Consider the following 13350-nt stretch of genomic DNA (forward strand, 5'->3'; position numbering starts at 1 on the left):
CAGGTTACCTTTTAAGATAGAAGCATGCACAGTAGTGTTGCCAACTTCCCTGCATTGTGTGGGATGTCTCTATTTCCTGCGGGGAAATGCTCATCCCTTTCAGGATTCAATTTCTCCTGCTTTTTGACTTTTTTTGCTTTTACTTTTTAAAGTGCCAGCATTTCATCCAAACAGTCCCAATGAGTTCAAACTGGAGTTGAGGGAGTAAGCTCTTCACTCTCTCTGGCTGTGACTGGCTGCCATGGCTGTCCTTCATTCCAGAAGGAAGCCCATGCAGCCATTTCCCCCTCCTCTCTGCAGTCTCCCTGACTGCAGTAGGGGTCCTGCCAGTTACTTCTGAATGCGGATAGCTAACAATGCAGGAGCAGGAGGGAGGGCATAACTGATTCCACATTACATGCGAATGTGGCAATTGTGACCTGGTTAAGTTCCTTAACTTTTTATCCAAGTTCAGAAAGGATATATATGTTTTGACATCCATCCGTTTCCCCAGTCTATTTGCACTTTCTTCAGTGAAGTAGTTTTGATCAGAAGGCAAACATTGTCCTCCTAATTTTGATTTTAATGGAATATTTCCAAACCATTGCTTTTGACTGGCCAGTGGTAAAAATAAAATGGAGTTTCTGGCTGACATCCAGACTAATGTTGCCCCAGTGATTTTCATTGCACTGACAGGTGTGTGTGGATTTTTGAAAACCTTTCCTTCCCTCTGCAGCCCATAATGCCTCCTGAAAGTATGGGCATGAGGTTAGGGGACAGTAGTTTCAGAAGGTACAGGGAGCTGCAAAGGAAAGAGGAGATTGCCAAAAATCACCCTTCCCCCTCACATGACAGAAAACATGGTTTTGCTGGACCCGGCTCTACTTGGAAGCTCAGGTGGAGGCGGTGGCCAGGGGTGCCTTTGCATGACTTTGGCTAGTGCGCCAGCTGTGTCCATTTCTTGAGAAGGCAGATCTGGTCATCGTTATCCATGCCTTAGTCATGTCACAGCTGGATTACTGTAATGTGCTCTTTGTGGGGCTGCCGTTGAAGAATATTTGGAAACTGCAGCTAGTGCAAAATGTGGCAGCTAGGATGTTATCTGCAGCTGTCCGTTGGGATCACATTACACCCATTTTGAAAGAGCTGCAGTGGCTACCAGTTTGTTTCTGGGTCCAATTCAAAGTGCTGGTTTTGATCTTTAAAGCCCTTAATAGTTTGGGCCTGGGATACCTGAGGGACCGACTGCTCCCAAGGGTTGCTGCCTGCTTGACGAAGTCATCTGAGGGTGCGCTGGGTGCCGACAATGAGGGAAGCTCAGCTGTCGTGCACGTGGGACAGGGCCTTCTCTGTTGCTACCCCCAGACTCTGGAATGCTCTCCCAGTGGCTGTTTGCTCCTCGATCTCCATCACAGTTTTTAGAAAGTGTGTTAAATCTTGGCTTTTTACACAGGCTTCTCTATGATTGTCTCTACTGCTGCTTCTTTGTATTTTGTACAATTCTTATGCTTGTATTTGAAATCTTTTTAGTCAGATTTGTTTTATATTTTAGCTTAATATTTTAATTCTGTCATTTTTATAGTCTTGTTTTTAATTTCTGTGTGAACTGCCTTGGGATTGTTTTAATGAAAGGTGGTATACAAATTTAACAATAAAAAAATAAAAATAAAATAAAATCTTTGCACATTGGTGCAGTATTAGTCTGAATGTCAGCCACTGTTTGTATCATACATTATTTTGCCTTTTATCTTTGCTGTAGAAGAAATCTCTATGATGTTGGATGCAAATGAAGAAAATGGAGACCGTCTAAATGGTATTGAAATAGGAAGACATACAACAGGGGATTCTGGGATCCCAGAATCCTTGGAAGACAGAGATGTGGAGTATTTACCCAGTAAGAGAAGGTAATGAAATATAGAATTTATGCTGACAGTATTAGTTGCCATTCATTAAAATCACATTAAGGACTCCTAACATGTTGAATAATTGAAAAAGCAAACACTTTAATTAGTTCTCAGACAAATATAATTAAGCATGTGAATTTGTTCTCTTAATCTCACTTCCTGAACTTGAAGGTTCCTCACAATCCTTGCTCCTAATCCAATTTGTCACCAGCTAGCTTCCCCACCCCAGGATCAGCATCCACATTTTTCAGATGGCTGAGATAAAGAAACTTGCCACCCAAGCACATTATTTGGTAGACCCGCCAGCCCTTTAAAGAAATGTAGTTAAGGTGTTTTGTTTCTAATATAGTTGTTATGGTGTACTTTGATTTTGTCTTTAGCACCCAACACCCTGGAATTACAAAGTCTATTGCTGACACTGATATCATTCAGGACAATCAGGTATGTTGCCACAGATCCAGCAAAAAACAAGCGTTAGCTAAAATAGTAACCTGGGAGGACTTTGTTATTTATCATTAAATAACATAGAACTGGCTGGTTTCAATTAATTATTTTTACATACACCTGGCTCAGGAGTGCAGTGACCGTTGAGCAAGGGGGGACAATTGTCCCCAGGCCCCAAGGGTCTGGGCCCCCCACAGAGCTCACCCTCAGCCAGGGTGCCCCCTTGCCCCTTCTGCACCCAGCTGGCATGCAAAGCATTTCATACTGGCTGGGGAGGGATGAGCTCTCCTCTCCTCCTGCCCCAGGCACTGGCATAGTTCAGTCTCCTCATTTCCCCTGTAAGTGGTTGGTGGAATCACTGAAAGGGAACTCCTTTCCCTTTCAGCAATTCCACCAATTGCTGACAGGGGAAATAAAACTATGCTGGGGCTGTGACAGCTCCATTCTCTGCACTGGCCACGCCCTCCTTGGTTCTGACATCAGATGCAGGGGACGTGTCTTGGGGTGCACATGCTTTGCATGCAAGAAAGAACACCCGGGGGGGAGCCCCAAAATTTGGCCCCCTCAAGCCTCCCTATGCCCCTGGCCTGGCTAAATAATAAACTATCATGAAATCAATGTCTTTGCCATGTGGCCGAAGTAGTTTATGTAGTATAGGTAAACGATGCTATATCAAATCTAAGGATGCCAGCAATATTCTCTAGGCTCAGGAACACATTTCAGGAGCCCATTAAATTAAAATGTGATTGGATTAAAATGTGAGTGGAGAAGAATTGCTGGTTCCCTCATTCCATTTTTAATGTAAGGGAGCTCCATGGTTCCATGACATTAAATTGGCCCAAATGAAGGTTTTTGAATGGCTGCATCCTGGAAAACAAGGGGGAGAGGATTGCGGAGAGTCCTTCTGACCCTGAGGATCTCCCATGAAGAGCTGACTTCCATCTACACCACCCCATTTTCCAGGGTTCACCCTTTAAAAATAGCCCCAGAAGTAAGAAGTAGAGATGAATAGAGCAATGGACCGAAACAGCATGTGAGTCTGTGTGGCTTCTCCTTTTTCTGCCTTATTTTCAGGGGTGTAGGCCCCAGCTCCATCGGGGGCCCCAGCTCCATCCCTTCCTATTTCCTTTATTATCTTCCTCACTTCAAGGGGCCACCAGGAAGAGGGGCAAACACAGGCCCCCTCTCCCCTAGCTATGCCCCTACTTTATTTTTATTTACCAAATTTCTGTAAAAATTTAACATCCACCCAGATGAAAAGTTCTGAAGAGCTCAAAAGTGTGCCAAGACTTTGTGTCATTTTTGGTTGTATATCCATAGGAGAGAGACAGCAAATGACCATTGTACACACTGTTGCAATCATAAATCTGAAATCATAACAAAAATGTTAGAACCATCAGTAGACAAACATTTAAAAATGGATGAGTGCAAACTATCTGACTTGTCAATTATTGCAATAGAGATGCCATTTGATGCAGCACACTAGGAAGCAAGAGAACAGCTAGATTTATACACTCAGGACGTTAGCCCCAGGTGGGCTTAATCTTCAGGACGGCACCTGACACCACCTCAGCAGCCACCAATTTGACAGTGCTGAACACTCCATCCCAGATATTCTGTAACTGCCACTGCAGTTATTGTACCTTTCCTAGAACAACAGAGCAGCTGAAAATGTTGGAAGCTGAAACGTCTTGCCTATTATATTTCTTTTTATTTTATTGTAGACTAAGGACAATAACTTAAATGACCTTGCACAACCAAGTCAATATCTTTCCCCTCCTACTCCACCTCTTCTGGCTCTATCTGTAAATAGAACACAGGTTCCCAAGAGAATATTTTCAACAGAGAGTAAGTAAATCCTTCCAAGAGATCAAGTGGGATTATAGTTTTATTCAGAGTTGAATAAGCCATATGTGCATGTGCTCATAACACTGTTAGGAAAAAAATTGAGTTGTAATTAAGAATTACATTAGCTTAGAGCAGGTGAGGCACAAGACTTCTACTGCCTGGCCTGCAGAGGAGGCAAGAGACCCAGTGTGTGCATCACTTCAACATATCTCGTCCTGAGAGGTCTTTAAAAGCAGGGAGCTTCTAAATTGTCCATCATATGTGACAGTTTTCTGACAACACTAATCCCAACAATGGTAATGGCTGCCATTCCTTTCACTAAGTGCCTCTGAGGCAGGAAAAATGAAGTTTACTCCACTTCAGTCGCAGCAAAATCAATCTAGGCATCCACATAACAAGCTAAGCATAGCGTGACACATAGCAGTTGACATCCTGCGTGAAGCAGCATGCATGCTTTGAGGGACCGTGGGAGCACAATGGGAGCCCTAACACAACTCCCGTTTTCCCCTTGGGTGCACACTGTTACACAAGAGCCGTTAGAGTTCAGCGTGCTCCCTGTGCTCTGGAAGGACTGTGCAAGATTTGAAACACATTGCTGAGGGTCCGCTCTGAATTCTAATGGCTCTTGCACAACCATCCATGTGGCACGGGGGGAAAGGGGGAGTTGCACAAGGGGTCCTGTGACACCCCTGCAGTCCTTCAAAGCATGCACATTGTGCTAGTCAGGATGTCAGCTAGTATATCTAAATAATAGGCACAATCCTCCACCCACTTCTCTTAGGCAATTTCCATTCATTTTGGTGAAGATTGTGCCTGACTGGTTCCCAGCTGAGAGATTCTAGTTTAACTAGTCTCATAAGTTTAGGCATCACTTGAAAGCATCCCCCCCCCCCCCCGTGTCCCTATGAGCCTTGCGCTGCTGCTGACTGTGCCAGCTTCTGAGCCCATTTGCTCTTTCCCAGCCACTGGTCGTGATCCGGTACTAGGACCTGGCAGGCACTAGAAGCAGCTCTAAGATGGCTCTGAGCATACCTGCAGCCAGGAGCAATGGAACTGAACATCTGAGAGAGAGGTGCTGGTTGAACCACCTATTAGCCCTGGACAGAATTCCCAGCCCTGCCAATGTGGCAGAGTGGGCACAGTAAGAAGTCACAAGGAGGTTGTGAGCAGTATATTACCATGACAATTTCTACAATGTGGCCCCAAGAGCCACATTATAAAGTCTGGGGATTCGTTTGTGGACAAGTGGACCTGGCCATGATGTAACAAACCAGGCTACCTGGGGCCAAGTAAGGGTGCTGGTGGTAGGGTGATGCCCCAAACCCTAATATGATACAAAAAACCCTTCATGTAATACAAATCATATGAACCCAATAACCTTGTATATTCTGCAAACAACACTGTCTCTATTGCATCACTCCAACAGCTGTGATAAATTCTGGCCCATTTGATGTGGAATTGCGCTCCTGGGATGGTGATCCCAACAGTTCAATTTTTTTCCCCACAATACAAAACCACAGGCATGTCGGCATGGAAGCTTTTCACATTCCCAGCAGAGTACTTTAGTTCAAAACCAAAAGTGTGGGAAGAAATGCTTGAGAAAAGAAGATATAATAATGGTGTGGAGTTTTGTGCACCAACAGCATTCCTTCCCTGCAGTTCCCTGCATCAGCTGCACAAGATATCAATGGAGGCTGGGTACATAGATCTCAGGTGTATGCAGGGTTTCAGTGCTCCAAGTGAACATATCCAAGAACTCCCTCCACTCCAGAATAGACAGATGCTCTATAATACCTTAATACATGGCATTACTTTTATTTGGTTGAGCACACTTTTTACTTCTGTGTTATCAACCACACAGGAACTAGCCAACAACAGAACTACAAACCTTTCTGTTGTTCTGGGCTCATTTTCTGCTTGGAGACCCTGCATCCTGAGAATTATTTACTCTTCCTACTTTTAACCCTCACAACTATACTAACTGCCGATTTTCTTTCCACCAGGAACTGAGTTAAATAGACAGCTGCAACATACCAAGGCAGAACGAAAGCATCTGGAAAAAACTAGAGAGGAACTGATTAAAAAAGTGAAAGCCTTGCTTGAACTGATGAAACTCAGAAGATATCATGGTATGTTCTAGACTGAGGTGCCTGATGTTCCTAATTGGCCAGCAAAAAATGTTGCTCAGATATTCTGGAATTGATTGATTTGCTTTCAGGTCAGCTGTCAGAAAAGCAAGGGGCAGACTCCCCGCCCCGCTTCCTTCAGCCATTGTTGTACACAGAACACCTTAGCTCTTCACCTTAAGTGAATATAACTTTTACATTGGACTTTGGACCTACCAAAAGCCACTAGATTCTACCTATTGGAAACTGCTGGTCTCCTCCCCTTGACTCCTCCTAGATCCACCTGTGCTTTTATAAAGCAGTCAAGCTTTATCAAAATAGCCTCGCCCCTTGGTGTGGAGAGAGATGGATAGGAAATGGAGAGTGGCTTTGTCTGCTGGAGTGAGGGAGCTGGAGGCCTAGGAAGCTTGTCAACAGGCCGCCTGCTTCTTTCCCCTCCCTGTGTTTCCCCCACTTTTGTCTGCCAGGAACCCAAGGCTTGCCATTGGCAGCACCTCAGCACTGGCAGGTATTTGATGCCACAGAGAGAGATGTGATTCTGAATTGGATCAGGTAGTATTGTCATGCAGAAGCTAGACCTGTGCAAGATCCACCTGTAAACAGCAGGTTCTCCACTGTTTGAGTCAGGTGTGTCCTTGAGGAAGCATGAATTCCTGTCCTGATTCCTGATAAAAGAAATGTTAACAGTGGGCTTTAACCTATTCAGACACCCCAAACTGCAATCAAGGCAAAGAACCTGAAGCTAGGTATGCAGATTATAAACAACAGAGTCCTTTAATTTAACCATCATCTGGATGAACAATGCATACCCATACCCCTTTCAAGACCCTGGTCCCTTCAACCTGCATTCTAACCTAGAATTTTCCCATCTTTGAGGGTCTTTACACTAGACAAACCATGTAAAAGATGCTGTCACACACATACCCCACCCACCCCCATCACTGCTCTGTGATTGCTCTGTTCATGGGAAGAGGATTCCTGAGAGGTAGAAAGGTCTGCTGTTGCTGTGGGGATTTGGCAGTGCAAGTTGCCAAATCTCTTTTCCAGAGGATTCATCCAAATGCCTGCATATGTGTTCAACCCTTTCCCCTTTCTTTAAGCTGAATCACCAGACTGCTGAGCTCCTGAGCAGACAGGATTGCAGAGTCCAAACCTTGAGCTGAAATAACGAGCTTTGAGCGCACCTTGTGTGGTCCAGCTGCTGTACTGCCCTGGCCACTCTCAGCAACTTGAGTCTTTGGGCAACTCTCTGTGTTGGACTTACACAAGATTTTTCTTGTGCTTTGACTGCCTGAGAGACCCAAGACCTCCTGAGCAGAAAATCCAAAGAGAATCCTGAGTGGAACCCCCAGATAGAAGATTTTGTGGCTGAGTCCTTCCCAAAGCAGGCCTGCCATCATGAGCTATCCCTTGTGCTTGATTGCCTGGAAACCTCAGTGCTCCCTTTGCTTGCTAGGAACTTGCACAGAAGTCCTGGGCACTGCACCTGCACTCTGACTGCCTATCCTGCCTTCTGCCAGCAGAACCTAACAAGGGTCCTAATTTTTCCACTCTTCATGGGTGGGAAATACTTCTTTGGTGTTTCACACAAGAGAGCAGACTCAAGAAAGGTAACTGAATGTTTCTCTTCTGTTCCATGCTCTGTGCCTCTCTCCTGTCCCTTTTGCCTGCATAGCATAACTGTCCCTACTTCCCCTCAGATTCACATCTGTTTCCATCAGAATTGGACCAACTTAAGTCTTTTTTGTTTGCTCCTCAGTCTGCACTTCTTTGCCTTATCTTGCATCTGGTCTTTGTTTCTGTTATCCCACATTTGTCTGGAAACATTGTGCTCTCTGTCTTCAGTTTCCATAAGTTAGAATTCAGCTAATCTTTTTTGAACTCATGCAGTTTGACCAGGCACAGTGACTGATAGTCATAAATTGTCTTCAACACAGTACTTTATTTATGTATTTATTTTTCTATGAAAACCACCTTAAGAATTATGTTGAAGAGTGGTATATAGCTATTCTTAGTAGTGCTTTTTGGTGTATAAAGTGAAGAGAAATGTTGATTACTACTATTATTTGCAGTATATTATATAAACTGTGCTCTTGTTTTCTTTTGCAGCGCGTGATGCCTGGAAGAAGAAATACTTTGAAAAGAAGAAAGTCACAGCTTCCTTGGAGGAAGTTTTAAATCAACTGCGAGAAGATTTAGAGCTTCACTACCAGAAAATATTGACACAGCTAGAAGCTAGGGATATTAGAAAAAGACGAAATAACGGAACACATATTGCCAGTTCAAAGGTAATCCTGAATCTTCAGTTTTAGCTTCCCTTTATCTATGCTCCTTCATACTGTGTAGTCAGATATTACCTAAAATATTGTTTAGCATTTATAGTAACCAGCACAGGAGAGAACTTTAATATAGCTTTAAAATGACTTTCACTAATCTGGATTCCTGTATCTTTAATTTAAGATACAAGGGTTTTTAAAAAATACTTTCAGCTGTGATCCTAAATAAATGTAAGTGGAAGTAACTCCCTTTATTGTATTTAGTACTGGCTGACATGCCACGTAGTGTACTGTGGGCAGTTCTGCACTGCCCACTCTGCATATACAACAATATTGGTTCTATTGTGCAAAAATGTTCTTGCACTAATATGTAATATTATGCAATCATACCTGCCAGGGTTCTCAACAGCATGGCAGAGCCTTCTACATGTACAACTGTCCTTTAGGGAGAGTGGTGAAGCCTGCCACCCACCTATCCCACATAGCTTTGTTGTATGGCCAACAAACAGTCCAAACTGTCCAAACAGTGGACAGTGAAAAGGGCTGAAGTCACATATTAATAGTCTGACCTTAAGCAACACTCAGTGTCCCTGTAGTGTAAGTGAAATGTAATTGTTTGTCACTTTGCATTGGTGCACTAGTTGATATGCTACAATGCTATGTATATATTTAATGTAATAGTAAGTCTTACAATCAGGCAGTCTGGAACAAGTTGTTTCCTACCCTTATTACATTTTTAAAGGATGGATTTTTGATGTATTTAACTAATTAATCTATTTGAAAATTTATGAATAAACAGAGCTACTCAAGGCAGCTTACATAACTAAAAACAACACAAAATATAATGAAACAATTAAGAAAAAAGCAATATAAAGGACATAGCAGTGAGAAGAGAACCAGTAAAGAGCCAGTTAGTAGACAAAACACTTTATAGAGTGACAAATAAATCAAAAGTTGTCAAAAAAGAAAAAAGAAAAAAAGAAATGTCTTCAATCAGTAGTGAAAACCGACCATTGAAAAGATGGAAATAATGAACTTCCCAGGGCAGAGAGTTCCAAATCCTCAGTGCAACCATAGAAAATGCTTTTTCATACATCCCAGCCAACCACACCACAGAAGATAGCAGTATGCATAGAAGTTTCATGAATAACCTTAGTGGGCATTGGGCAGCCACGTATAAGAGGAGAGGAGGTCCTTTAGGTAACATGGTCTGTCTTCTAAGTTGTTTAGGGCTTTAAAGGTTATAGCCAGCAGCTTGGATAGCTAGCATTTTTAATACTTGTATTAGGGATGGTTTGTATCATTATTGGCTACAACCTTATGATAGCTTATTCTAAAGTAATTGTCTGGTGGGGACCCCTGCTGGCCTTACCGGCTCCAAGGTTCCCTCAGCAGCCAGGGCAAGAGAGGCCCCAGGCGGGGCACGTGGCCAAGCAGAGCAGCCCAATGAGTGGCCAGCCAAGACACTGCAAGACCAAGGAGCCAGGCTAGAGGGGCTGGGGGAAGAGTGGGGGCGAGTGAGGGAGGAGGCAGCAGCAGACAGAGGCACAGCTGAGGGGGATAAGGGTGAGAGCAGCCTGATATGGCAGGGCAGAGGTCAGTGGGGGCGTGGGATGCATCAGTTGTCAGGATGGATTTAAGGCAGGCTCGGCCAGGGATGAGGGGCAGTTGGAGGGCGAGTGTTGGAGGTCTCCAGAGAGAGACTGCCACAGTGACCCCAAGGAGCCTGGAGAAGGAGAACTCAGGTGAACCAAACCCCCTCCCCTCAAAACCTCTGAGGCCCTGCCTAGGGAAGGTGAGAGGGAGAAGTAAAACAAGAGAAGGGCCGTGGAGAGACCAGGGTCATGACAGTAATTTAACTGAAGCTGTGAATTTTGGAAATAGTGGCTTCAGGAGTCCATTCATAATAATCTCATTATTATAATATGTTAAAAAGCATTAAAATAATGGTAGTGAGAGGAAGAACAAAAAAGAAGCCCAAAGCCACAATCCTAGGCACACATAGAAATAAGCCTCACTGAAATATGTGGGATTTACATTTGAATAATGTAAATACTTACAATTAGACCACACAAATTACATTCAATTTATGTTGGGTATATAAGCCTGAGCCATTTTAGAAGAGCTGTATACGAATCTAATAAATAAATAAATATTCATTATAGTTATATATTATATTATTGTAGTTCAACAGCAAGAGACTGAAGAAGTATCACTATGTTTAAATGTGTTGAGAAACTGGCATGCTGATGCAAAAAGAAAATAAAAGAATGATGGAAACTCTTCTGCAAGCCATTTCCCCTCATGTTGAATTGGCATAACATGCTACTAGCCTAATTCACACATATATTATTTTGTCAGCCTAAGATCCTTTTCCCACTGGCTCAACAATGAGAGTCATGAGAATAAAGTTTTAAATTAATTAAATCCTTCCCGTATGAATCATGCCCTCCAGATACTGAGAAACAATTTTGCGTATTAGTCTGAGAACCAAAAAAACTGTTGTGTGTCAGCCCTTTCTCATCCAGCCAAATTCTCTTATTCACCTTTTATAATTTAACTTCCTGTTAATCCATGGTTTTATATACGTCAACTGTTCATATTTCTTTCTTCTGTTCATTGTCTGTTTACAGCACGTATTAATTAGCTTCTTTATAGTGTCTGTATAGTCCCACAATTGGTAATGGCGGGGGCACCTCTCCGCTACTCCCCTCATCTCAGTAGCACAGCTGTTCCCACATGGACCAGTAAGTATGAGGGACTGGTGGGGATAAAGGAAGCACTTTATAAGCCTTGGTTTGGTGATGATCAGTGGGAGAATGTGCCCAACCCCCTGCCTCTGACAAACAAACAAAAAACAGTTGGGTTCTGTGTCTGTGCAGAGCAAATTTGGAACGTTTTAGAGTTTTTATCAAAGGGTCAGCAGTCCTGCCTTTCCCCTTGGGTAGGGAGGCAACAAGCCTCTTTGAGCATGTTTCCAGGGATGGGGCAAATGCATTCCTCAGTTCTTTATTGACTACTTCAGTAGCAGCATTGTTGAGAACTTTCTCATGGAGTTTCTCACGTAGCCTTTTGATTCTCAAAGAGTCCCCACACACACACACCCCGGCGCTTGCTATTGTGGTTAGCTGTTTTTCCAATTTGTTTTCCCTTCTGCTGCATGCTTCTGGTGCTGTGAATGTTCTTTAAAACATTTCATAGCTGTGGTAGGAAGTCCCCACGTTGGATGGCCCATGACTATTGTCTCTGCCTGAGTGACGACCATAATGCAGATGGCTCTGATCACAGCCTGAGATCTGACAAGCAGTCATGTGGTGGAAGTTACTGAAGTATAGGGTTAAAGGGTTATTTACACAACCGTTTTGTGTGGGGCTGGGGATAACACCTACCTTACCCACCCCCCGCACACAACCACTAGTTCCCTGTAGACCACTCCACTCACATGCCCAAATGATCCGTGCTTCACTGAGTGGTGCGGACATCTGGAGGGTGGGAAAAGGAAGCCCAGCATCTAGGAATCCGCAATGCATCATGTGAGCAGCTTGGTGGAAATCCTCCTCCTCTTCCTCCACCTCCTACTCTACCACCACCACCACCTCCTCCTCTTCCTCCTCCTATTTATATACTGCTTTTCAACAACATTTCCAAAACAGGATGGATGGATGGATAGATAGATATGGTTCCCTGTCCCCAAAGGGCTCACAATCTAAAAAAGAAACATAAGACACACACCAGCAACAGCCACTGGAGGGATGCTGTGCTTGGGATGGATAGGGCCAGGTGCTCTCCTCCTGCTCAATAAGAGAATCACCACTTTGAAAGGTGCCTATTTGCTCAGTTAGCAGGGAACAGGTTGCTCCTTCCCCAGGCTTTTATGGATTTAATGGCTACCAGCAGCCTGAAAGGAGCTGCTGGAAGTCCATGCATCCAGACTACTGGGCAGTGGGGTAGGAGGGTGTGTGTGTGTGCCCTCCTACCTCACCTTTAGCCCAGGTTAAAAACTTGGGCTACCCAGTGGAGGAGCATCAGGATCGGTCCTGATTCTAGCAGTTCTCACGACCTGCCCTACCCGGGTAGGGCAGTTGTAGCCAGGTAGGATTGGTCCTGAGAATAGCCTCACTTTCAGCTATTGAAGACCCTCACCTCTGTGTTGAGCAAGCCTTGTGACTGGCCAGATCCCTTGGGCTTGAGATACAACAGGCATTACCACATATCAGTAACCCTGGCTCCCAACACTACAGGGAGACAAATAGTGGAGTTGCATAACATATTAAGGCTATTCACACAACATGAGTCACCTGGGGCTACCCCGGCAGCTCGTGTCGTCTGGAGCACTGGGAGCGGAAGGCTAGAACATCTCCTAGAACGTGCTAGCCCTACTTTTTAACCGAGCGTTCAGCCAAGGTTAAATGAACCACAGGTTTGTTTTAAGCTTGGCAGGCGATCATGGGCACGATCGCTGACAACTTAAAGGGCTTCTGCCTGGCCTGCCACCATTTCCAGCATTGAGCTGCAAGGAAGGAGTGGCCACACTAAGCATGGCTGCTCTAATAAGAGCAGCCACTGTGCTCATGCTCATGGTGCTCTTGCATGCAGGAGGGGAAGACCTCCTGCTCCCAGCTCTTGCCACCACTGTGCCTCTGCTCATGTGGGTGTGCGGCAGGGAAGTCAGGTGAGCTCCTGCCTTTCCTGCAGCCCTTAGCAGCAGGGCTGGTGCTACCATTAGGCCAACTAGGCACCCGCCTAGGGCACAGACCCCAGAGGGGCGCAGAG

General features: G+C 44.4%; 1 protein-coding gene across 9 annotated transcripts in view; it reads left to right on the forward strand.

Annotated features, from left to right (window-relative positions):
• Positions 1-13350, forward strand: part of SPATA1 (spermatogenesis associated 1) — a 55051-nt gene that overhangs the window by 24955 nt on the left and 16746 nt on the right. For 7 of the 9 annotated variants that reach the window (XM_053244524.1, XM_053244525.1, XM_053244528.1 and 4 more), the window contains 5 exons: positions 1739-1883; positions 2264-2324; positions 4052-4175; positions 6179-6304; positions 8411-8589. In XM_053244524.1, the coding sequence (XP_053100499.1) occupies positions 1739-1883; positions 2264-2324; positions 4052-4175; positions 6179-6304; positions 8411-8589 (635 nt within the window). Of the gene's footprint in view, positions 1-1738; positions 1884-2263; positions 2325-4051; positions 4176-6178; positions 6305-7757; positions 7912-8410; positions 8590-11210; positions 11325-13350 lie in introns of those variants that run through there. The other 2 variants (XR_008305925.1, XR_008305924.1) reach the window with 2 other exon arrangements.

This window comes from Hemicordylus capensis, chromosome 4 (genome assembly GCF_027244095.1).
Source record: "Hemicordylus capensis ecotype Gifberg chromosome 4, rHemCap1.1.pri, whole genome shotgun sequence".
Lineage (NCBI taxonomy): Eukaryota > Metazoa > Chordata > Lepidosauria > Squamata > Cordylidae > Hemicordylus > Hemicordylus capensis.